The sequence below is a fragment of the Empidonax traillii genome, unplaced genomic scaffold, assembly GCF_003031625.1.
Source record: "Empidonax traillii isolate 1590-97213 ecotype Southwest subspecies unplaced genomic scaffold, ASM303162v1 scaffold695:size336133, whole genome shotgun sequence".
NCBI lineage: Eukaryota > Metazoa > Chordata > Aves > Passeriformes > Tyrannidae > Empidonax > Empidonax traillii.
In genome coordinates this window covers 46,858-69,413 of record NW_020955888.1, presented here as the reverse complement: position 1 = coordinate 69,413, position 22,556 = coordinate 46,858, and the positions used below count along the sequence as shown (strand labels likewise).

At 45.1% G+C, this 22,556-nt stretch overlaps 2 protein-coding genes across 2 annotated transcripts; both read right to left on the bottom strand.

Annotated features, from left to right (window-relative positions):
• Window positions 1–1,653: 1,653 nt before the first annotated feature.
• Window positions 1,654–15,496, bottom strand: SRP72 (signal recognition particle 72). The gene is made up of 19 exons (XM_027899926.1): window positions 15,344–15,496; window positions 14,265–14,385; window positions 12,343–12,466; window positions 11,429–11,572; window positions 10,551–10,662; window positions 9,482–9,513; window positions 8,792–8,916; window positions 8,640–8,697; window positions 8,327–8,458; window positions 7,801–7,929; window positions 7,222–7,294; window positions 6,604–6,668; window positions 5,519–5,614; window positions 4,949–5,052; window positions 4,282–4,359; window positions 3,500–3,637; window positions 3,200–3,237; window positions 2,726–2,885; window positions 1,654–1,910 (listed from the first exon to the last, which is right to left on the bottom strand). The coding sequence occupies exons 1-19, from the start codon at window positions 15,444–15,446 to the stop codon at window positions 1,736–1,738; spliced, it is 2,007 nt and encodes a 668-aa protein (XP_027755727.1). The 5' UTR covers window positions 15,447–15,496; the 3' UTR covers window positions 1,654–1,735.
• A 1,476-nt stretch (window positions 15,497–16,972) lies between these two features.
• LEPROTL1 (leptin receptor overlapping transcript like 1) lies at window positions 16,973–22,448 on the bottom strand. Its single transcript, XM_027899929.1, has 4 exons — window positions 22,357–22,448; window positions 22,045–22,120; window positions 20,532–20,718; window positions 16,973–19,458 (listed from the first exon to the last, which is right to left on the bottom strand). Exons 1-4 carry the CDS (start codon window positions 22,370–22,372, stop codon window positions 19,342–19,344), a joined length of 396 nt encoding a protein of 131 aa, XP_027755730.1. The 5' UTR covers window positions 22,373–22,448; the 3' UTR covers window positions 16,973–19,341.
• Window positions 22,449–22,556: the final 108 nt, after the last annotated feature.

The following is a 22,556-nucleotide window of genomic DNA, read 5'->3' as shown; positions in this document are numbered from 1 at the left end:
TCTCTCCTGTAGGCACCAGCTGCTTGCTAACAAGAGGCACATCGCCCAGGGAAGTAATTTAAAAACAATACTCTTTGTTCAGCACTCACTTGGCAGCAAATGACTCTGGCAGCCATTCAAATTGCTGTTTTCTCTATGCTCATTCTTTTAACTCAGACAACACACTTTCAGCCCCCCTTACAGATACTCCCAGTGTAAAGGGGAATAAAGCGTAAAGGGAATAAAAACTACCAAGCCACAGTAACATTTCCCTCGCCCTCTGCCTTTTCAGGCCTTTGCTTTAAATCCTTTCAGAAACAGAAGCCTTTGCCTTTTTGGGCTGACCTCTGATAGCTCTCTCTGAGGTGATATTTCTTGCACCTTGACAGTCTATGTCTGGAAAAATGTTTTGGCTATGTTCAGATGAAACCAGAAGTTTCAAGACAGGTGTTGAGAGCTAATTGTTAAGCGTGAATAAGTTTTTGGCAGAACAAGTTACAGAGAGTTATAATTCTATGTGATTTAGTATGCTGTTTGCTTAGCTTTACTTGCTTAGCTGGATTTGCTGAGGCCTAGGGCCACAAGCTGTGAACTTACACCTAGATACCTTTTCAGCTGGAATGGAGTTAGTCTTCTTAGTAATTTTTCTAGTAGCTGGTACATTGTTGTTCTGTCTTTAGGACAAGAAGCATATTGATAATACACTTTTTTTCATTGTTGATAAATGTTTATCCTAAATCAGCTTTTTTAGTTTTGCATGCTTTTCCAGCAAGGAGGTGTACCAGAAGCACAAAACAGGAGACAACAACCATCAGCAGAAGCTGCAACTTCACAAGAACCCCTAACAGCCTTCCTGCGTGGACACAGAGAAATACCTCACTAAGGTGTTAAAGATCCAGACCAAAAATACCCATTGACCAAGAGGCACATGCAAGGTGCACGTAGGGCAGGTGCGTAAGTCTCAAAGGTATAATTGCTTGGGGATTTCTTTGTTCTGGGTCCCTCTCCAGAGTCAACCAGCTTGAGCTGACCCGCTGCCGTACCATTCAAATTATTTATTTTTATAAACCCAACACCTAGGACTCTACTATGGGAAACCTATGGTTGAACCCAAAGGAGGAAGAAGCGCACCTTGAGCTCCCCCTTGTTTTGCCAAGTCCATTAGAATAAGACAGGTGACTTGCAGAAAACAGGACACCGAGTCAGCTGCCACACACTTCTCCATGCTTTCTCTTTAACAGCCTCATTATCCCCCTTCAGATTATCTTCTCCTATGTGATCTAGCACCAGTGATGCTTTCCAAGATGCATTGTGCCTGCGCTCTCTGCAGGTCAACGACTGACTGGGACAAGACATAAAACACAGTGCTTTCATCACACACCATCAGATGCGTTATCAGATAAATCTGCTGAAGGCCTAACCTAACATATGCAGGAGGAGCATAAAACTACATTTCAAGAACAACTTGAATTATCCCACATCTCTCAAATGTTAGGCAACTTGGACAGATTTCTTCGTAGGGGCTACATTTGAGTTTGGCAACAATCCAAGGCATGATGGGGGCAAATGTGAGCAAGGGAACCTGGTTGGTGGACAAAGACATCACGGCACCTATACCAGCCCACCTCCTCCCAGACCACTGTGACAGGCAGGACAGAGATCCCAATGCCAAGAGTCTTTCACCAGCACTTTCTTTTGATCTTTATTTTGCAACCAGCATCACCTACTGAAGGAGAGAGGTTACACATCCTGCTATTTACCACCCTCCTTTAGCCCCTTTCTTTTTCTTCTGCTGCTGTTTCTTCTTGGTGGCTGCAGCACCAGCGGGTTTTTGGTGCCTGGGAGGGATGACATTACTTGTAGCCGATACAGCTGCAGCGCTGCCAGGCCGAGGGGAGGTAGGTGGGCTGCTGGCAGTTCTACTGGCATCCCTGCAGGGAAAACAAGAGAAGGAAATACCACGTGGGTTCACAACCCCTTGCAAGATTTGGTTCTAATGCAGGAAGCTGACAGTGAAATATACAGCTGCCCCATAACACAGCATTATGTGTGGGGAAGCCACTCATGCAAAATCTTAAATAAGCTTGAACATACAAAGGGGATGATGGATAATGGGAACATGTCTCAAAGACAAGGCAGTCACCTTCTAGTTGATGTTCACTAATAGTTTAAGTCCTCAACAACAAAAGTAAGGCTAACTTTTGAATATGTGACAGCTCATGCAACACAGAAGCCTTTCAGGCCCCCAATCTTAGGCAATGGAAACCCAGCGTCCTTTCTCTCTCGGATGCTAGTAAGTCACCATTTTGCTGTCCACAGATAAAGGTAATCCCTGATTCCAAATAATTTCAAATAATGCGTCAACTTAGAAGGAAGTACAGTGTTTTCTCAAATCATGGCTACTGGTTCTCCAGCTGCCAAAAGACTTGAAAGCAAACAGCTCAAGAGAAAGCATGCAAAATTCATCTTATCATCAAAGCTAGATACAGCACATTAAAGAACTATGGGAATTTTATTTGCACCATGGCACCTTCAAATATGCCTATCATATCACTTTGGTTTTCAGCAACCTCTAGGGATTTTTGGGGAGAGCAGCTGGTAGCAGGTTGAAGCAGCAAAATACAATTTCACTTGTGCTACCCGCAGTTGGTGTGGGGAAGGAGCTGCAGCAAAACAGCACAAACCCAGCCCTCCCAGCAGCCCAAGAGTGATTCCCCGCATCAAGCCTTGCAAAATAGGTACTTACAGTTCAGAGGAGCCAGCTGTGGTTGAACCCTGAGTCCCCTTGCCAACCTGCTCCTTCTTCTTGCCCTTCTTCCGTCCACGATAGTAGGAACGCTCCCGCATTGGAAGCCACCGCTCAGGGTCGGGAGTCACCTTGGGGTCGTAGTTCTTAGGCAGCTTTCCTGCAAGAACATCCAGTGTCAGAGAATGAGACTGGAGTCAACACACTAGTCAGGCATCACCAAGGAACATGCATGGGATGCAGCCAGGCAGTGCAAAGGACCCAGCAACCCACATCATCCTATCAGGGTGTTGCTCTCACTTCTGTGAAAAAATGCCCCATCCAAACAAGCGATCACGAAGATCTGTGTTCACAGGGACCCAGTCCTAACAAGGGGCTCTAGCTCCTGAGGAGCTGGAGTCTGGCTATTTGAAGAAACAATCTGGATGGCTCTCTGGAGCTGTGCTATGTCAACAGCTAGGAAATGCAACTTACCCTTCTTTTTTTTCTTCTTCTTCTTCACTTCCCCTTGTCTGAAAAGCAAGAACGGGAACAGACATTGTGACACGGCATGGACAGAGCAGACAAGTCAACTAAAAACTAGCTCTGGAAAAAGCTAAACCATTACTATCCCTCAAAGAACTTGGTCTGCTGCTACATGAAACTTCTCGCAGTTAAACAACAAGGCTCCCTTTTCACCAGTCTGCCTTCCACAGCTATGCCCATACCACACCAGGTCTGGTTCTTGTGCCACCCCAAAGAAGGATGCATCAGAGCTATAGCAGCCTGGTTTACCCTTGCTCCTTCTGCTGGCTGTCTCCAGTGAGCTTCCCAGCTTTCTTCCGCACATAGGTTGCTCCATGGGAGTTCTCCAGCGCATCAACGTCGACTTTCAGTGACATGGTGTCTGAGGAAGGCAAGTGTTTGCTAAGACTGCAAGGGAAGAGTTCAGGGATGCAAACCAGCAAGCATAAATACCCATGTTTTTCCAGACAGCCAGAGGCAACTTGAGCTTGAATAAATTCTGTCTGTTAACAATGCAGACACCAGATAGGCCTACTGGGCTAGTTCTGTCTCTCTCACCAGGTTCTTACACAAGTTGGGATGAGCTGCTTAATTGCCATCTGCTTCATTTTTCCCTCTTTAATATGGGGACAGAAGGAACAACTTCCCATGAATGCAGCTCAAGTGACAAAAGCAGTGTGTGAACCCTATTTTGGGTGAGTGAGACCTAAGTCATATTTTATCAGGCACAGTCCTGCATTACTGCCACAGGTTTAAGATTCCAACAGAAAAGATAAAGGTGTTCCTATTTTTTGTTCCACTGAGTGTTTAGTTATCAATTCTCAAAGAGAAGGTGGCCAAAGACAAAAGGGGCCCGAGATCTCACCGTAATCAAGCCAATTAGGGAATAATGTAGCTCCAGACAACTTGACCTGGATATGCTGCTGTTCTGGAGATGTTCCTTGCCTTTTCTCAGGTGAGAGTGAGTCTGAAGTCCCCACAGAGCTGAAAATTCAAGGGAGCAGTACCCAAATGCCTCTTTCTTTGGTCTGATACCACCATCAAAAGGATACACTTTTGCTTTTTCAGGGTCAACCAGGGAATAGGCAGAGATGAGCTGAGCCAGAGTATGCACATCTTTTGGGTTTTGTCTTTGCAGGGGAAAAAAAAGACAAAACAGAAAAGGACTGAGTGACCAATGTTACTCATCCCAAAGACTGGTATTACCACACAAGAGCTTGCTGCTGCAGCACAGTTGCCTGTGGTCTCCTCCACGGCACATCACCAAACATCACTGGTATGGACAAAGGGAGGTGCAGACAACCCCACAGTGTCATGAAGCAGGCAATGAAAGATGAAAAACCCAGTAGCAAAGGCAAATTAACAGTTCCTTCTCCCCCCGCAAAATCCCATCAAGTGCACAATAAAAACTAAACTGTAAACATCCACGTCTATGAAGCGCGAGAAAAAATTATGCATCTCAGTCCCCAAAGCAGTCTTTGCTGTACACAAGAGGCCTCTGGGACAAGTCTACCAGGTTTTCAAGTGAACATCAACTATAGATCAACTTAATTCTCTCTCCTCCTTCCAAAATATGGCTTTGCATTGAAGCCCCTCTGCAGAAGCAACTCTAAAGGATGGTTACCAGTCAACAAAAATTGTGTCAGATACTGTCTGCCACCAGACAGCTTGTAGAGGACTCTGGGTTGAGACCTGCTGCTCAGCAACCACCCAACTCACTTCCATAGCTCCTCCAAGTCGCTGATTGCTTCCTTCTTCCTGCCATGCTTTAGTTTGAAGTTGGCAGCTTCCCTTATCAGTGACAAATGGACAGGAGACTTTGGCTGAAAGACATAGCAGCCATAATTAGTTCCTTATTATCACAGCATAGAGCCCAGCTCTAGCTGGCTTTAATGTCCCTGAGACCTGGCCAAGGAGAACTGAGTTAGCATCCTATAATGCACAAAATAGACTGCCTTTGCACTCTGGGATGTGAGGCAGAACTGCATGGGGCAAGGCAGCTTGCTGCTCCACCATGCTGTCTCATCAGGGGGAAGTTCTGATTGCTGCATTTGGGCATCCATTGCCACCACTCCCCTAATCTGACAGGAGCTGCTGCTCCCTGTTTGCAAAACATCTAAAATAATGTAACAGTGATAAAACAAATGTTCACAAAACATGAGCTCACAGGTCTCTGTAACTCCAACTGCATAGCTGCTGGGCTATGCACCAACATGAAAACCTGAGTTGGACTAGTTAGAAAAAAACTGGGACACATCCTTGCACATTAGCTCCTCTGGTCTGACTTGCCTGGAATTGCTGATACCACTGGATAGCCTGTGTGAAGACCTCGATTGCACTGTCAATATCCTCTTCATGACTGTACATTGTCACCAACGCAGACACCTGCAAACATTCAAGAGCAGTATACAGATCTTCACGCAAGTTGTCTAAAGCCATGGGGTCAGCAGTTAAATGATGGGATTTCCCAAAAGTAGAGTCAATGTGAACTTTCTGCTCTGTCGCTAAAAAAATCCTGTGGTAACAGGCAGGATACCGAGGCCAAGATCTTCCTACTCAGGTCCCTCCCCCGAAAAATGTCGCTACCATCTTTCTCCTATGGTACAAGCCTACGACTGCATCCACTGAACAAACTTTCTTGTCTTGCCACTTTATTTGCTTACCACTGGACACAGTTTCATTAGAAACCCTTTTTCTTCCTCTGTTCTCTACCCCAAGAGCCATGAAAAAAGAAATCAGCATTGAAGAGACAATACAGACACAATCTGTCTGCCTACATCCCAGGCACAACTAGAGGTGATCCAGGGCAAGGAGCTGCTATTGTTGACTGCCCCTACAAATTACTCTGATCATTCGCCCTTGCAATTGGAGCACACCCACGGCTGTCAGATCCACCCCCTGCTCAAGACACTTATGCTGAGCACGTGAGCACTTACAAGGTCATCAGGCTTTCCTGGATACCAGGTGTGGATATGCATGCATATTGGAGTGGTGCTGTGGGGATGAAACATATGGCACTTTCTTCCTAAGGCCTATTGTCCTAAAGCTGCTTCACAGTACATACCAGGGAAGGAGTTGCTCCAGTCATGTTTTGCAAGTAAATCCAGGCAACATGCAGGTCTCAGAGACTATGAGGGAGTGGGAACATAGGCAGAGAGCATCCCTGCTGACAGGCAGAGTACTTCTTTGGCTAAATTCAGGCCACCTGATGCAAGTTCTAATCCCACCTTTCTCCAACACAAGGAAGATGGGCTCAAAATCCCTGCAAACGCTCAGGTCAAGTGAAAAGCACAGGGAAGAGGCAAAAGGGAGCAGGCAGTGCAAAGGTGTCCTACAAGGGAAAAACCTCACAGTTCAGACTGAGTTTTGCTTACCATACCAGGCTTGTGCTGCAGTTCTTCTATGCTCCTCAGGATCATGCAGGCTTTGGTGACACTGCCTAGAAGAGAGACAGGGAAGAACACACTCAGTGGCATGGCATCACTTCATCCCCACAGAGAACTTCGAGCCAATGAACACAGAACAATTTCCCCTTTTCAGATCATCTCCCCCCTTCCAGAGTTAAGGACAGGCCTCCACACAGTGGACATTTCTGCCCTTGCCACATTCCACAAGGGTTCAGGATGAATTTTGCAAGCAGGGTCTTTTCTTCCAGGTGCAACTCTGTGCTGCTTGACTGTAGGCAGGAATGGTACCATTAGGGAGCCCCATATTGCTCCCAAGACTATCCTGCTCCAGAAGAGATTCCTGCCCCCTATTATTCACAAAGACTGTGGGCATCTCTGGCAGAGGTCTGTGGAGCCTGCATATCCAGCCATTAAGCTGTAAGCACTATCCTGCCAGAGCCATGTATATATATTACCTGACTGAAAGCATCTCTGCTCCACACCTCTGTCACAACAGTGACTGCAGCAAAGATTACCCTGAAGTCTGTTTTTCATTTTAGCATTATCATATACAGACACTTCCCAACAAAGGAGGACAATTAATACCTTGAGCAATTTTTAGCTGGGCCATCGTCAGCTTGATCTCAGCTGCATTAGCAGGGTGCTGGTCTGCAAAGTCCTGAGAGTCAGAAAAATGAACAATTCAACTTGTGTGTGGGCATGAGGCTGTTGCTTTGGTGAATCATATCTCATGCTCAGTCACAGCAAGCTGGCAAGAACCAAGGGAAGCTTTCCAGCACAGGCAGGCTTCAGCACACAGCAGAAGAGGGCCCCGAAGCATGCCAGTAAGCCATTGTCCTTTCAGTTTTCTGTCCCAAGCCACTCATTCCCTCCAAAAAGGAGGGTGTTGCAAACTGCTTGTAAGCAGAGCAGCTAAGACTACTGCTTACCCTAGAAGAAGGGTACTACAGCTTCTTAAACATAAAAATCAGAAGCGTAAGGGAACTATTTCCCTTTAAAAGCAGCATTGTTGAGTTGGGTGTGAAGGCCTTCCAACAGCACTAAACCAAAATAAGCAGTCAGATACCCCTGGAAATTTAAACAAAACAAACTAAAGGAAAACAGCAAAGGAGAACACAAAGCACAAGTTTAAATGGAGCTTGGCAAAACTTCCTTTTAACCTACCTGCAGAAGCGCCACAGCCTTTGCGTGCTGCTTCTCGCGACACAGCTGGGCTGCCTGGATAAGCACAGGGAGCAGATGCTCGGGGCTCTGCGACTGCAGGCTTGCTGACAGCTTGCGGCACTGATCTGCCTGAGGAGTGGGAAGAGAGCATATCTCAACCTCTGCAAGCATCTAACACAGGGCTAACATACCAGCAGTACCTCAGATATGCTTGAGATGACTTCCCTGAAAGGAGTACAAAGAGCCAAGAACAAGTCCTCCTAGTGGCACTTCAGATGCATCTAAGACCACTCTTTTTCCTTTTACCTTCTAGTAGTCTCCACACAGTTCTCCCTGCAGCAATACTCAAGTCACTAAGCAGTCACCCAGATGTGCTTTTAGGGATGATTTTATTTTTCTGCTCAGTTATGTGCCTAAACCAAGTGGTCTTGCCTTCTGACAGAGAACAGCTGCATCTCCATTTTTGCCCAGTCAAACTCCCGTGGAGTAAATCTGTAGCTACTTACTGCTGATCAGTTTCCCCTACCTGGTTAGTGTACATTGCCAGCAAGGCTTTGTTGAATTCAATTGCCTGGAGCTGTTTCTTGGAGAGTTTATGCTCAACACCTTCTGCATTGGTCAGCTTCACCTTTTTCTTTGAGTCAAAGACATTTTGGTCCTGGGGAAATTGCACATCATGAGAAGATTTCACTATATTCCTTGAAGAAGAAAAGGTCCCTGGGTCTGCAATTTAACTACTATTTAGGGAAAAAAATCTTTCCTGGTTATTTCCCTTCTCTCCACAGAAGCAGAGAAGCAAGCTGAGTAACTGCATCGAAAGCAGCAAGGTAATTCTATACCTTGTTAATTGTGATGATGTTATTTGCAATGACAGCAAGGAGTCCTACATCTGTTGGCCTGAAAATAAGAAAAGCAGAAAGCAAACTGTTATTAATCAGTGGTCCCTCTACAGATGGGAGGTTGAGCATTTGTTTTTAAAAAAACTCCTTACTTCAACTTGATTATTTGATTGTAGAGCTGTAAAGCATCCTCTGTACGACCCTGCAGTTGCATGATATAAGCCATCTGACCATGAATAATGGCCAGTTCAGCCTCAATGTCTTCCTCTGTCACATCCTGAAGACAAATCAAAGTAAAAAGTAAAAAAGCTGCTATCTCACCTCTCTTACCCTGGCTTCTGTCTGCTGGGAAATGTCTATGAGCTCTCTTGGGCAGCATTAGCAGCAAAGTACTTCAGCTACTGCAGATGAAGGTTGTAGCCACAGCACAAACAGAAGCATATGTGGGTTAAACCAGGAGAAAAAACTTCACCTACTCCTGTGAGAACATGAAAATACTCCTAACTTGTGCACTTAATCAGCCCCTCTGCTCAAACCAGTGACGGATTACAAATTTCCTGTTTCTCACCACCCACTCAGCAGGAGTTCATCCATAGCAGGAATAGGTTACAGCGAGGTTTCAGACAACCTGTACCCATCCTACCTGCACCAGCACAGGCTACTCTGCAAGGAACACAGCTACAAACATCTTGCAGTGATTGCTACCTTTCTGCAACACTCATGATTTCTGCCCCAGCCTAACAAGCTGGTACCAGCAGAGGAGCACTGTCTCTCCAGTGGCTCTCTGCACTTTGTGACCACATGATGCAAAGCAAACACTCTCCAGAACATGAAGAACTTACAGAGTCTTCTGACAGCGATTGGCGGCACAGCTCTAGAAGGAAAAACAAATTGAAAACCACAATTTAGAAGGCTTTAGGGGGGAAAGAAAGGCTAGAAGCATGGAGGAATAGATAACTATTATCATGTATTGCTGAAACTTCTGGAGCACTACAAGAACACAGCAGACTGCAAGTCTGATGATGGATGGGACTGAGCATGAGATACTGTCCCTCCTAGAACTGCCTTCCGAGAGCAAAGTGATACGCTTGTTTTCTCTCATGAGCAAATTTCCTTACACTTGGCTCCTGATCCTTTCCATACAGATCACTCAGCTAAAACTGCACACCATCTTAGGAGTTAAATGCTGCAAGCCTGCAATATTGAGATTATATCACCCTTTATGGGGCAGCAATTCTGTTAGTTTTCAGAACCCATACTAGTCGCTTAACTTTCTCATATACTTCACCAGAACATCACTTGTTTGCTCTCCAAAGGATGACTGTCAAAACATATAGGTTCTTCATCAAAATTGGGACAGAACTGACCTACTTATCTGCAAGAGCAACTAGATCAGACTGAAACTAGTCCTCCCTAGTTCTCACCCCTTTTGTTTTAACACATAAAATCCCTCTTCCACCCCATAGAAAAAAAATCCTCTTTCCAAAAATAGCTCATTTATTTGCTTATATTAATTTCATACCTAATTCGTACCATGAAGTATTTTTAATTTTTATAGCATATGTTTAAATACACATTCATAACAACAAAATCAGGAGTTAGAATAGATAAGACATCTAACGCTTAAAAGATTACTCATATCTACTTCCTACTTTAAAACACTGCACAAAGTTATTGAACACAAATCAGGGGGCTGCATGACAGCCAGGAGATGGTACATGCTGCACAGCTCTGGAAAAGAGATGCAGAGGAACAGTTCTACAAAAATACCAGTTGTGTCAGGAACTTACAACAAATCCTGATGCTAGGCAGTTTTCAAATTTTCAAAACCTATTTTCCTCTGATTTGTGTCTACAGAGAGCAACTACTCCTATCACACAAACTTTCCCTCTAACCTCACCACGTTTTTACCTTCTGCTTTCTGTAGTTTTTTCATTGCTTCATTCAACTTTCCTTGCCCAATCAATGCACATGCACTGTTATAACACAGCTCGTAGGTAGCTTCTCGAAGGCCCAAATCCTCCTACAATGAAAAGAAAATGTAACATTCGATAAGCGCCAACTGATCTGTACAGATCTGACAAGCAATGGACAAAAATTATAGTTTTCATGTACACTTAAACTAAGCCTTGTAAAATAAATTTAAGAGGCAATTTTAACAGGGCACACACCTGGCAAGTAAGTCTCAGTGTAAAGGACCTTGCCTCACACTGTACAAAATCAGAGGTAACTGACGAGGCAGCAACAAAACTCCAGCCTGAACTTGGGGATTGCTTAGACTGCTGCCAAGAGGGCAGAACTGCTGCTCTACGGAGTTAGAAAGTGGATGTACAGTGCTGAACAGAAAGCTGAGCATGCTATGTACACCTTGAAGGACAAAGATTTCCAAACAAATGTGAACATTACAATATGCACTGTTCATTAACAGAAATATTCCCAAGCATGGCTGGGTGATCCAAGCAGTTAGTTAGCTTTTACCCTGGGCAAGAAGGTAATGAGAAAAAAGGTTCTAGTCACCCACAGGTGTTCTGCCCAATGCAGGCTCAGAGAGATCTACTTTCTGCTCTGCTGTAACATCTACAAGTCTCCTAGAGATGAAAGGTGAAGTATAACTCATGAACAATAACAGCATTTATTACTCCATACAGGAAAATATACTAGGTGATCTTCAGTACACTCAGAAGTCATTAAGAGAGAAACACATTTCTGTCCTGTTCAATATCTACAATTCCATATCCTTTATTCCTTGGCTCTCACTCTCACACACATGGACACACACGCTCACTTACTGGCACCACCTTCTCCCATGTGCTTTGTGCTGCCACAACAGCAGAGAGGTTCGTTTTTCTCTCTTCCTCATACTCATCCTGGGAGTTGCGGATGAGATCCCTGTATGCAGCCAGACAATCATCGTAACGCTCCAGTCTGTACAACTGAGAAAGGGGAAGGGATTAGCCTTCGGAACAGCATTTTCCTGGGCATGCTGGTAACTACAGCCTCCTTCCTCCCTCCCCATGGACAGGGGCAGCAGAGCATCATACGATATGCTGAACATTACTAATATTTCATCTACCTTTAAGGGCAAACTATATAGATTATATTTGCAAGGACTCAAGCAATGACACCAGATACCTGCAAAAAATGACACAGCTCTTACTCCTAAAACAGCTTCTTTAAAAGCAGCAGTTTACACAGTTTTGTCCTCAAACAGCCTTCTTCCAACTTAGATCGCCTCTCTAAGAAAGAAATTAAATGAATGGTCTTTCATGCAGCTGAGAGAATTCTTCACAAAACTGATCTGATCAACCAGGGAGAAATGAGAGAAAAAACATAACTTCTTTCCTGCTTCACTTTTAACGGCTAAGATGTCAGGCCCCACACACCATTTCTGGACAAATGGCTCAACCACAAACAAATCCCATCCGATCTCTTGCATCCTCAGCCATATGGCAAACACCAGGCCAGACCCAGGGAGGGAGTGGGAGTCACAAATAGCTTTGGTTTAGTGGGGATAAAACGATGACTCTGCCTCCAGCAATAGGCAACTGAAGCTCCACAGAAGTTTGAGCAGTTGGAACTGTACCTCCTGTCCTTACCTTCAAGGCAGAGAAGGAAATTCTGTCCCCATACTTGCCCCCCGTTAGAGGAGCGACAAGGCATCCAGCTTATGAAACTCCCACCAGGAAGAAAAGCTTGTAATTACCACTTGTCCATAAAGCTCCTTCAGCTTGTCTGTCTGCTGACTGGCACTCTGAATGGTCTTGAGAGCACTTTCAATACGATTCAACCTGTATTCACAGTAGGCCTTCTCAAAGGCAATAATGTCACTGCAAGGACAAGACAAAGGCTGACAGCATGCACTGTAGTTTGCATTCAAAAGCATTCACCCACATAAGCACACTTGTTTAATCAGCCCTAATTAGTCACAGACTGCTACATAACCCAAAATCCAAACACATGATCCCAGATTACTGAATTATGTATCTGCTGAGCACTGAAAATACCTTAAACCTACTTAGTGTTCAACAGAGAAAGCATATCAAAACTTCACCTAAAAAGAAGTTCCTTTTTAATGGTGTCTCCAGACAAACAGCATTCCAAGTCCTCTCCGCCCCCCACCTCCTACTGATTATGCTAATCAAATGCTTAAAAGGTGGAACAATACCAAACTTCATTCCATGACTCCTTCTTAAGGAGAAGGTGTATCATTACAACAAAAGCTCGTTACTGCTAATTTCTAAAGACAATTTACTCACACAGAGAGAGGAAGGAAAAGGTATAAAATACAAAATCCCTCTTACATTCTGATATGAAGACAAACATAACATTAACCTATTCTGAAACATCAGAGCAGCAGAACTGCAGCAAAAAGGTTTGCTAACATAAAACGGGCTTCAAAGCAAGCTCACACCAGCAGGGAAGCATTCTCAAAAAAGCAGAGCCTTGAATGCTATGTTCCACCTACTCCCTGGGTTACCACTTAAGCCAAAGGAAAATTAATTAGTGATTCCTTTAGTTCATGCCTGGGGCCACTTGCTACCAGCTTTTCTTTGCCTATTTAAAATGATCTTGATTCAACCAAGTATTAAGGAAGTTTGAAAACAAATCAGTGGTATTCAGAATTAAAGAAAAGCAGTGGGCCACCTTCAGCGCAGGACGGGACAACTTCAAGGCAGAGAAGGAACCACCACTTTCCCTGCTCTGCAGGACAAAGACAGACACAGAACAGAGTGAGGCTAAAGAAATCATAGGAAGAATTCTGAAGCCAGTTGGATTTAAAGAAGATATTCCTCCTCCTTACCATATAATTAAAAACTAAGCTAAAACAGCTTGAGTTAAACCCCTTCTGTCCCAGGAAAGAAGGAATTAGCAAATAAGGTAATTATTCAGATGTGAACATAAACAGTGTTATGTTTCATCACAGTGATACTTCAATACACTTTCCTGGGAAGTTCCTTTATAAAAGCAGCATCTGAAATACAAAAATTTTGCTGCCAGGCAGTTCTTGGGTAGAAATTTTCACCCTAGTCATTGCAAAAAGAGCATCCTTATTAGGAAAAAAAATCAGTCTTCTTAATGACTCAAATGGAAAGCTTGACTTGTCCTCAGACACAAGTTGTCTCCAAGGTCCGGATTTTGAGAGGATTTGCAAAGGGCTGCACCACCACAAAGGCTGAGGCAGTACATTCAGGCTGGCAAAGGATAAGGTCCTGGATAAGGACCCCCAGGAGAAGTATGGTGAGACAGCCAAGCAAAGCCAACAGTTCACTGCCACTGGCAAAGGCTTCTCCCTTCTCTCCTCAATCCCACTGAGATTTGTCCCCTTCCCTTGTATCAGCTGTGATACTCAGCCACACCAACAGGCAGCAGCAGCAGCAGCACATGGAGGTGGCTGAGCTACATCAGGGACAATCCCTTCAACAGTGAGAGCAAGATCTTAGACTGCCTCAAACTCATCCAGACCCACAATAAATCAGAGTTTCACTGAGAAGACCAATCCCAGTGTCTCTGAGCACCTCCTGCACTTCATTTTGCTGCCTTATCAGTCCCCTCCACTGAAGCTGTGGCAACTTCTCAAGGACTTAGGATATCACGTTTTGTAGAGCCCAGCAAAACACAACTCACCTGGTTAACACTTTAGTGTGGGTATTGATTATGCTGAGGGCTTCCTTGAAGTTCCCATTCTGGATAAGACACACTACTTTACACTGAAGCGCAGTCACGTCGTCTTTGCTGATCTGCAGTACTGGAGGAGAAACCAGTTTCAACACAATGATCCAACTCACTATCAAACATACCAAGGCTTTGCAAGAGCCACGTGTTGTTACAGCTGCAAAAACCCACCCCAGAGAGCGGTCAGGTCAGTCTGAAAAGGGTCCTGGCATGGCTTACTTTGGTCCATAAAAGAATTCAGCATAAATGCAGAAATTACCCGCAGTGACCACTGTGCTAACATGCCTGGAACAGAGCTTGCACCAAGGGGACTGGACAAACCTTTCACTGGCATTTCACTTCCAGGTAGAGCACAGTGCCAAGGCCTGAGTGCCACGTAAAGCACGCAGAGAAAGGCCAACAGCTGGTACAGAGGAACAGTGTGGCTCTAGACAGGGAGTCACTTTATGCACCAACACTTTCTGCCACTGGAATACAGGGAAATAGAACTAGGAAAGAGGCACAGGTTTTGCTATTTGATTTTTTCATGTGATCCCAGCTCTGCCAGGAGAGGAGAGGAGTCCCTACTCTGCACAAGCAGCAAAGACAGAACTTTTCATCGTTAAGTGCCTTATACAGCAATCCCGTTTTGGAAGCCAAACCGTCAGAAAAACACAACCCAAAGTGGACTCTCGGCCCCGAGCAAGTTGGCGCTTCCAAGCCAGTCAGTCCATAAGTGCACCGCTCCTCCAGTTCCCGGGGGGAAAAGCACTCCTTTCTCCCACGATGAAGACAGAAGGAAACACCACGAGCAGCTCCGAGGTTTTGGGTCACACCAAGGGATGCGTGCGATGCAACAGAAGGACCTGCTGGCCACGGCAGCCCCTCTCGCCTCTCCCCCAGCACAGTTGGACCCGCTGGGGCCTTTGCCCGCTGCCCTGCTCCCGGCACGGAGCCCCGTTCCCCGCCACACGGCAGCGCCCCTGCACCAGGCCGAGCCCGCCCGGGCAAGGACCGCGGATCCGCGGGGCGGCACTACGGCCCGCACTCACTCTTGTTGACGGACTTGAGGGCGCGGGCGAAGTCTCCGTTCTGCCCGCAGCGGTTCACCTCGCTCCACAGCCCCGCCGCCGCCGCCGGCCCCGCCGCCGCCATCTTGGCACCGGGGCCACACACACGTCGAGGGGGCGGTGGCTGCGCCGGAACCGGAACAACAGAGCGAGGCCCCGCCCCCCTCGGACAGCCCTCATCTCGCCCCGCCCCCAGCCCTCTCAGCCCCGCCCCAAACCCCGCCCCCAGCCCCCTCAGCCCACCCGCCTCCCGCCCGGCTCCGGGCAGCGGGCACTCGGGGATCGACCCTGAACGTACCCACGGGTTAGGGAGCGACAGGCTGGAGAGCAGTGGGAAGGGTCCTGGGCGTCCTGGTCGACGACAAGTTGAATCTGAGGCATTGTGCCCTGGCAGCCAGGATGGCCATCCCGTGTCCTGGGGGACATCAGGCAAAGCATCGCCAGCCGGTCGAGGAAGGGGATTGTCCCGCTTTGCTCTGCACCGGGGTGGTCTCACCTTCGAGTTGTGAGTGCAGTTTTGGGTGCCACAATGTAAGAAAGATATTAAGTTCTTAAAGAGCGTCCAGAGGAGGGCAACGACTATGGTGAAGGGCCTTGAGGGGAAGCCGTATGAGGAGCGACTGAGGTCACTTGGTGTGTTCAGCCTGGAGGAGACTGAGGGGAGAGCTCATTGCAGGCTACAACTTCCTTGGGAGGGGAAGAGGAGGGGCAGGCACTGACTCTTCTCTGTGGTGACCAGTGACAGAACCTGAGGGAATGGCCTGAAGCTGAGTCAGGTGAGGTTTCGGTAGGATATCAAGAAAAGGTTTTTCACCGAGAGCGTGGCTGGGCACTGGAAGTGGTCACAGCACCAAGCCCGTCTGAGTTCAAAGAAGCATTTGGACAACACCCTCAGGCACATAATGTGATTCTTGGGGTGTCCTGTGCAGGGCCAGGAGTTGGACTTGATCATGCTTGTGGATCCTTTCCAACTCAGCATTTTCTATGATTCTATGATTTATTCTGATTTCATGAAAAAACTGCGTGCAGCTGTAGCACCTTACTCTTCTTCCAATGTTTTAAGAAATGCAGTTAATATTTTAACCAATTTCCCCCCCCTCTTAGAATAAACAGGAAAAAGAAAAAAATCAACAGATATGACCAAAGCGAGTGTGTGCAGGAAAAGGGAAGGAGATGATGGTTCACCTCAAAAAGATTTTCCACCAATTCCCATTACTTTATTCTGTTAAAGACTGGCATCACTTTTCAGATTTCAGAAATGCCACAAATCATTTCAAATATCACAAGGGCTGAGTTATTTTTAAATAAAAATTGTAAAGTTATAAATAAGTGAGTAAAGGTGGCTGTGACTTTGTATAATTCCACCAACATATCAGGATTTGGCCTTATAAACACAAACTCGGAGATAAAACTCCAGATGTGAGATACAACCAGCAAAGCCAGCTCAGTGCAACTAGTACAGCCCTGGACACTCATGCCTCTCTTTATAGAGCAGCCCCAGGTAAATGACATAAATACTCACTCTGAAGGACTAGTGAGCAATCTGGTGTCATGTCTGCCACAGGAACGACAACCACGTTAAAGAAATGAAAAAGAAAACACAATTAATATGTTAAACAAAAGACTCCTTTTATTAGAGTATTTTTGATTAAACATATAGAACTCAAGATTGCTATTTAAAATTTTTACCGCTCAAATTTTTTCCCTCTAGAAGGATGGTAATGCTATCTCAGTGCATATTATATGGAAGGATTATACCTCTCAAGTGTCTAGCTCACAAATCAGAGCCATACTGATTGTACTTGGTGTGCAAGCAAAGAAGGTAGTGCTATAATGAAATTAACAAACAAAACAAAAAAAACCACCAATATATACACAGTCAGCTCCATGGCCAGTGATCCAGAGGGTAGCATCACATGGAGAAGCAGGAGTGAAGGAGAAAACAGTTCCTGACCATGAAAAAGGAGTTGGTAACAGGTTCAGATTTGTACAGGTCCTAAGCATTCCCCCTTCGCAAGGACTGCAAAGGACTGCAACTTTTGCCACTGGTTTGGGAGATTTTCTGCAGCCTCCGTTGTACTGGCACAGAGGGGATGAAAGAGGGGATGAAAGACGTGATCGTACAGCCCTCTTGCAGCTCCCAATGCCACCATCGCAGGCAGTCTGGTGAACCACTTATGGCTGAAACACCATCTGCTATGGACTGGCTTCTGCACTAGAGCCTTGGCACCTACTTGTTCCTCTACCAGCACTGGCAAAATTGAGCTCGTTTTACCCACAGGACATTAACAAAGCAGAGCACACAGGCAGTGACACCCCTGCTGTCCCCACGTGCCGGTCTGTCCCTTGAGCACGTCATGCAAGTCACTACCATTACTACCAAACTTTGCATATATTCATATACAAATATTTATATATATATATATATATATTCAAGCTTTATACTTGAATCTGCAACCAAATTCTACAGCCAAGACCGGCAGTTCTGTGCCTTTTCATACTGTTAAGCAAAACCTAAGCAATTGTCAGCTTTTAATTACACATGGTTAAGATTCCTAGACTTTTTTTTTTCAATAATTGAAAAATACTGTTTAGAAGTATGTTTGGTAAAGTTCATCACTGCACGTGGTACAGTCAAACCTAGTTAAGTGGTACTCATCAGCTCTGTCATGATGGAATGTCTAATGGCAATTTCTTCAAATGAAAAATCCAGACAATTGAGAGGTATGCATAAAACTTGTCTTAAATATTTGAAGCTACATGTGCAATCTTACAGAACACAAGCTACAGTTACAGATATAACATTAAATCTTATCAACCCATAGTGCATAAGAACTTAAAAAGAGTCAAGTGAAATCAGTTCAGCCAGTGACTTCCGAAAAAGTCACTCAACTGCACTGTGAGGGGGAAAAAAGAAAGGGGGGGGGGAATCATTCTTAGGCAGGTTTAACACAAAGTTTTAATCTACATTTTAAAAGCTGTTTTATTATATATATATACTATGTATAAAATAAATTAAAAAGGGGGAGGAGGAAATAGCTTTGTATATGCTTCAAATCAACATAGACCAGTAGTTCCATAAATGAACATTTTACCATCTTTGTGGTAAAAAGTTGACATAAAAGTTCAAAACCATACAATACTTATAAATAGAAAGAGTTCAAAAGATACGTTTTTTTTTAAAAAATGGAATTTAAACATCATTTTCCCTTCCCCTACAATACACTTTAATTTTGTATGTCAGCATCAATACATTTACAGAGCATTTGAATGTCACATCCACAGAATCAATAACAAAGCAGGTAAAAGGGCTAGCAGTGTTAAAATTTAGGACTTTTCTCCCAAATAACTCTATCTGCTCCTCAGCCTTCTCCTGAAATGAAGGCTATCAACATTCATAACCAGGTATGAGGTATGGGCAGAAGAAAATCTGCAACCAGTACTTTCCAACCAGCCTTGCCTCTAAAAATATAGCTACAATATAGCAACAATCTGTTGCTTTGGAAATTGACAATGGTGGTGGACAATCTCTTACCTCCAATCAGCTTGTATATAATTTAACCTTGGTATTTAAAAAAAAATGAAAACTGAAACATAGTACTAATGCTTAGCTTAAATAAATTAAAAAAAATAAAAACACAACCAAAAAACTCCAACTTTAAATCTTCTTTGAAACCATGTTTAAATGTTCTTGTTCCTGATTTAAAGCTTCACATAAAACACTGGACAGAAGGATAACAATTTTAAACCAAGAGAGCACCTAAAAACATACCATAGATAAAAATGAAATCAACAATCTCTTCACTTCATAAAAACATATAAATCCTATCAGCAACAGTAGTACACTCAGAACGAACAACGCGAAAAAGAGCATCTAGAATACTCAAGAGGCTTGCTATGCTACTTCTCTTTATTGCCCATTCTCTCATTTGTATGGATGGCCACTGCATGACAAGATGCCTGTGATAGTTCTCTTCCTTTCACCACTGCTGCCAGCTGAAGTCGTCATTGCTGCCAAAGACCAAGAAAAATCCTAGGATCGTGGCAAAGATGACTGTATTCCCTGTAAGAACGAGTGCACATGCGCCCCAGTAAATCTGTGAACAAGGGGAATTTAGTTAGACACGTTTTGAACTGGATACTGACAAGACAAAAGGCAACATCTTACTGTCCCATTCTAGACAAAGTTCAGTAACATGCCCGTGATGCAAGAAGATGGTATCTCATTATTTGTGGTTACACCAAGAAGGCTGGGTTTACCCAAAATTATTCGATCAATTCACAGCCAGCCAAGCAGCACAAGTTTTTTCTAGCCATATTCAAAGTGTTGGCTAACAAGCACAGCTGTTTTGGTGTATAAAGTAGAGCCAGGCTACAGCACATCTGCAACCCACTTATATTGCCAACCATGCTGTAAGACCTTTTTAAACAGACATTTAAGGTCTTCAAAACACCAGCAGATATGCCAACAACAAAGAAAGAGGTGGATGTTTCCCAGGGAGAGTAAGTGGATTAGTCAAAGGGTGTGAGGCACTCAAACTGACCGTCTGAGCTGTTCTTGCCTAAAGGCATTTATGAAAATGCACTCCATGTTTTTTGACTCGGTATTGCTTTTTAAAATTCACACAGACAAGGTGAACTTTTAAAGTGTTTGAGTGAAAAGCTATATACTGGTAAAGATGTAATGAGAACTCAGAAGTTTAAAAAAAATAACACCAATATAATTTACACCGAGTGCAAAAAATGCATTTGGTTTTTTTGGGGGTTGGGGTTTTTTTTCTGTTGTTTATTCATGCTGCTTTAGCCCAACTATTCAACAAACTGCCTTCAAAGTATTCTTTACACTTTTATATTTGGTTACTTGCCTATTAGGCTTTCACAGTATTTTTTAATCTCATTTTCTCTGCATTGCATACAAGGCTGATAGGGTTTATTCCATGACTGCATGAAGCAACTGGCAATCACCATGCTCTGCCATGCTCCCATTTCTGTATTAGTTCTTCTTGTCAAAAGAACTCCTATTCTGTTTCCACTGCAAACGTAATAAGTATGTCGTTATAAGAGCTGTTTAGTGCATGAGAGGTTTACCTTCAGTAAAAAAAACAAACATTGAGAACAAAGTTTTCTAGGGAAAAAAAACCAAACAATCATAGGTTGAAATATTACTAACCAGTGCTGCTCTTGCAAACACTATCGGTAGCCCAAATGCTGATACCACAATGCCTGTTGTAAGGAATATTGCTAGCTCCTTGCAGGCATTACTTGTAGCATCTGTGTCATCTACTAATCTTCTCGCTATGCAGTATGGGATAGGAGACAGGATGTAAAAAAAGAGAACAAACAGTGGCCAGTACTGGCTGAAAAAGAAAGGAGAAGAAGAGTTTAAGTTAACTTGATTGACTTCCTGTCTTTCCTAAAATCAACACAAGGCATCTTCCCCATCCAGCATCCACATTCAGGACAGACAGACACAAACCCAGAGGAGGCAAATCCTTTGCTTTGGAACAACCTGACATTAATCCAGCAGACCATGTTTGTGAGAGGCTTTGGCTGACTTCAGCGGCAGCAGAGTTCACTAACAGGGTATTCATAAAGCAAGATTTCACTATGCAAGCCTAAATCTAATGCCACCTCACAAGATGAGCTTGAATCCAAACTTTATCCTGTCAGCTGTGCTTACGAATTGCAGAGATACCTTTGCAGAGCCCTTACATCATTTTGTCTGTAGGCTTTCAGTGCACACACGTGGGACAGAGCATCGTTCTCAGACAATACTGAGCCACCATGGGGAACCAAGACATTTTTTTTCCACTTTTTTAAAAATGTGAATGCAACCAGCAGACACCTACAAAAACTACACCATCATTTTGGCAACACTTTCTTTTTTTGCTTGCAGCTCACCAGACTAGATTTCTCAGGCACATAAACGCAGGTGCACATTGTTTCAATAAAACTTTGCTGCGTTGTTTGAAGGGCAACTGCACAGTGATCTCCCTCCTAAGGGTTTGTGTCACCACCACTGGTTTTATAATACAAGAGAGCTGGCATAAGAATTCTAGTCATATATGTAGAGAACTGAAATTCACAACCAATAACCAATCATTTAATGTCATTTAACTTTGTATCTCCTGAGAACTAAAGGATAGGAATTGACATACCCAAAGTGCAGACAGCAACTGCAACTACTCCAGATGCCACATTACCGGCGTGGGTCACAGCCAAAGGTCCACCTGGCACTCACTGACAGCCCAGCTACCAGTGAGGGAAAATGCAGGTGCTTCCCTGGAAAACGCACACTTGCTGCCTACCTCAGGAGGTCCTGTTTGTCAGCCACAGATAATAGCTGGGACATGTCAGGGCAGTGCACCCTCTAGCAGTCTGCAGTCAGGCCTGGTAGTTTAACTTTTACTGCCATCACTTTTAAGGTGAATTAAATCCTGGATATTCTTTTTTCCCACCCCAATCTTTGGAAGCAAAAAAAAGGCAAACCCGAAGACCCCTCGTACACAGAGAGGCCTTCTCAATCCACAATTGTCTTGGCAGGGGCATTGGAATAGATGATCTCCAGAGGTCCCTCCCAACCTTAACGATTCTATGATTCTGTTAAGTACGAAATCCAAACTACTCTGGGGTTACTGACACAAAATAAAAGACACAAAGAACAGGAAGCGAGTGCACGTTACTTGTATTGGGGAAGGGCACACCCAAGCATCAGGAACATCAGTCCGACCGCTCCGCCGAAGGACAGGCTGATGAGGGCTGCAACGAGAGAAACAACAAGAGGACCGCGGATGAAGAGTGCGCCGCGCCGCACGAAACACCGACCGCGACGTTCCCGCTCAGCGCGGCCCCGCCTGCCCGCTCGGCACGGCGGGGGCACGGGGGGCTCCCACGGGGGGCTCCCACGGGGCGGGGGGGAGGGGGGGGCACAGGACGGAGGGGGAAGACGGGGGTTCCCGCGGCGGCCCCACCCGCCCCGCGCCCCGCGCGCGCACCTTTGATGCCGGCCATGGCGCCGCCCGTCCCGCGAGCCGCGCGGCACCGGAGGGGCGCGCGCCGGGAACCGGAACCGCCGGGCGGAACCGGAAGCCGCTGCTGCGAAGGGGCGGTGAGCCGCCCACGTGACCCGCCCGTGTGACGGGCGCGCGCCCCACGGTCCCGAGGCGGCGGCGGCTCCGCCCCCTGCGCGAGGCGC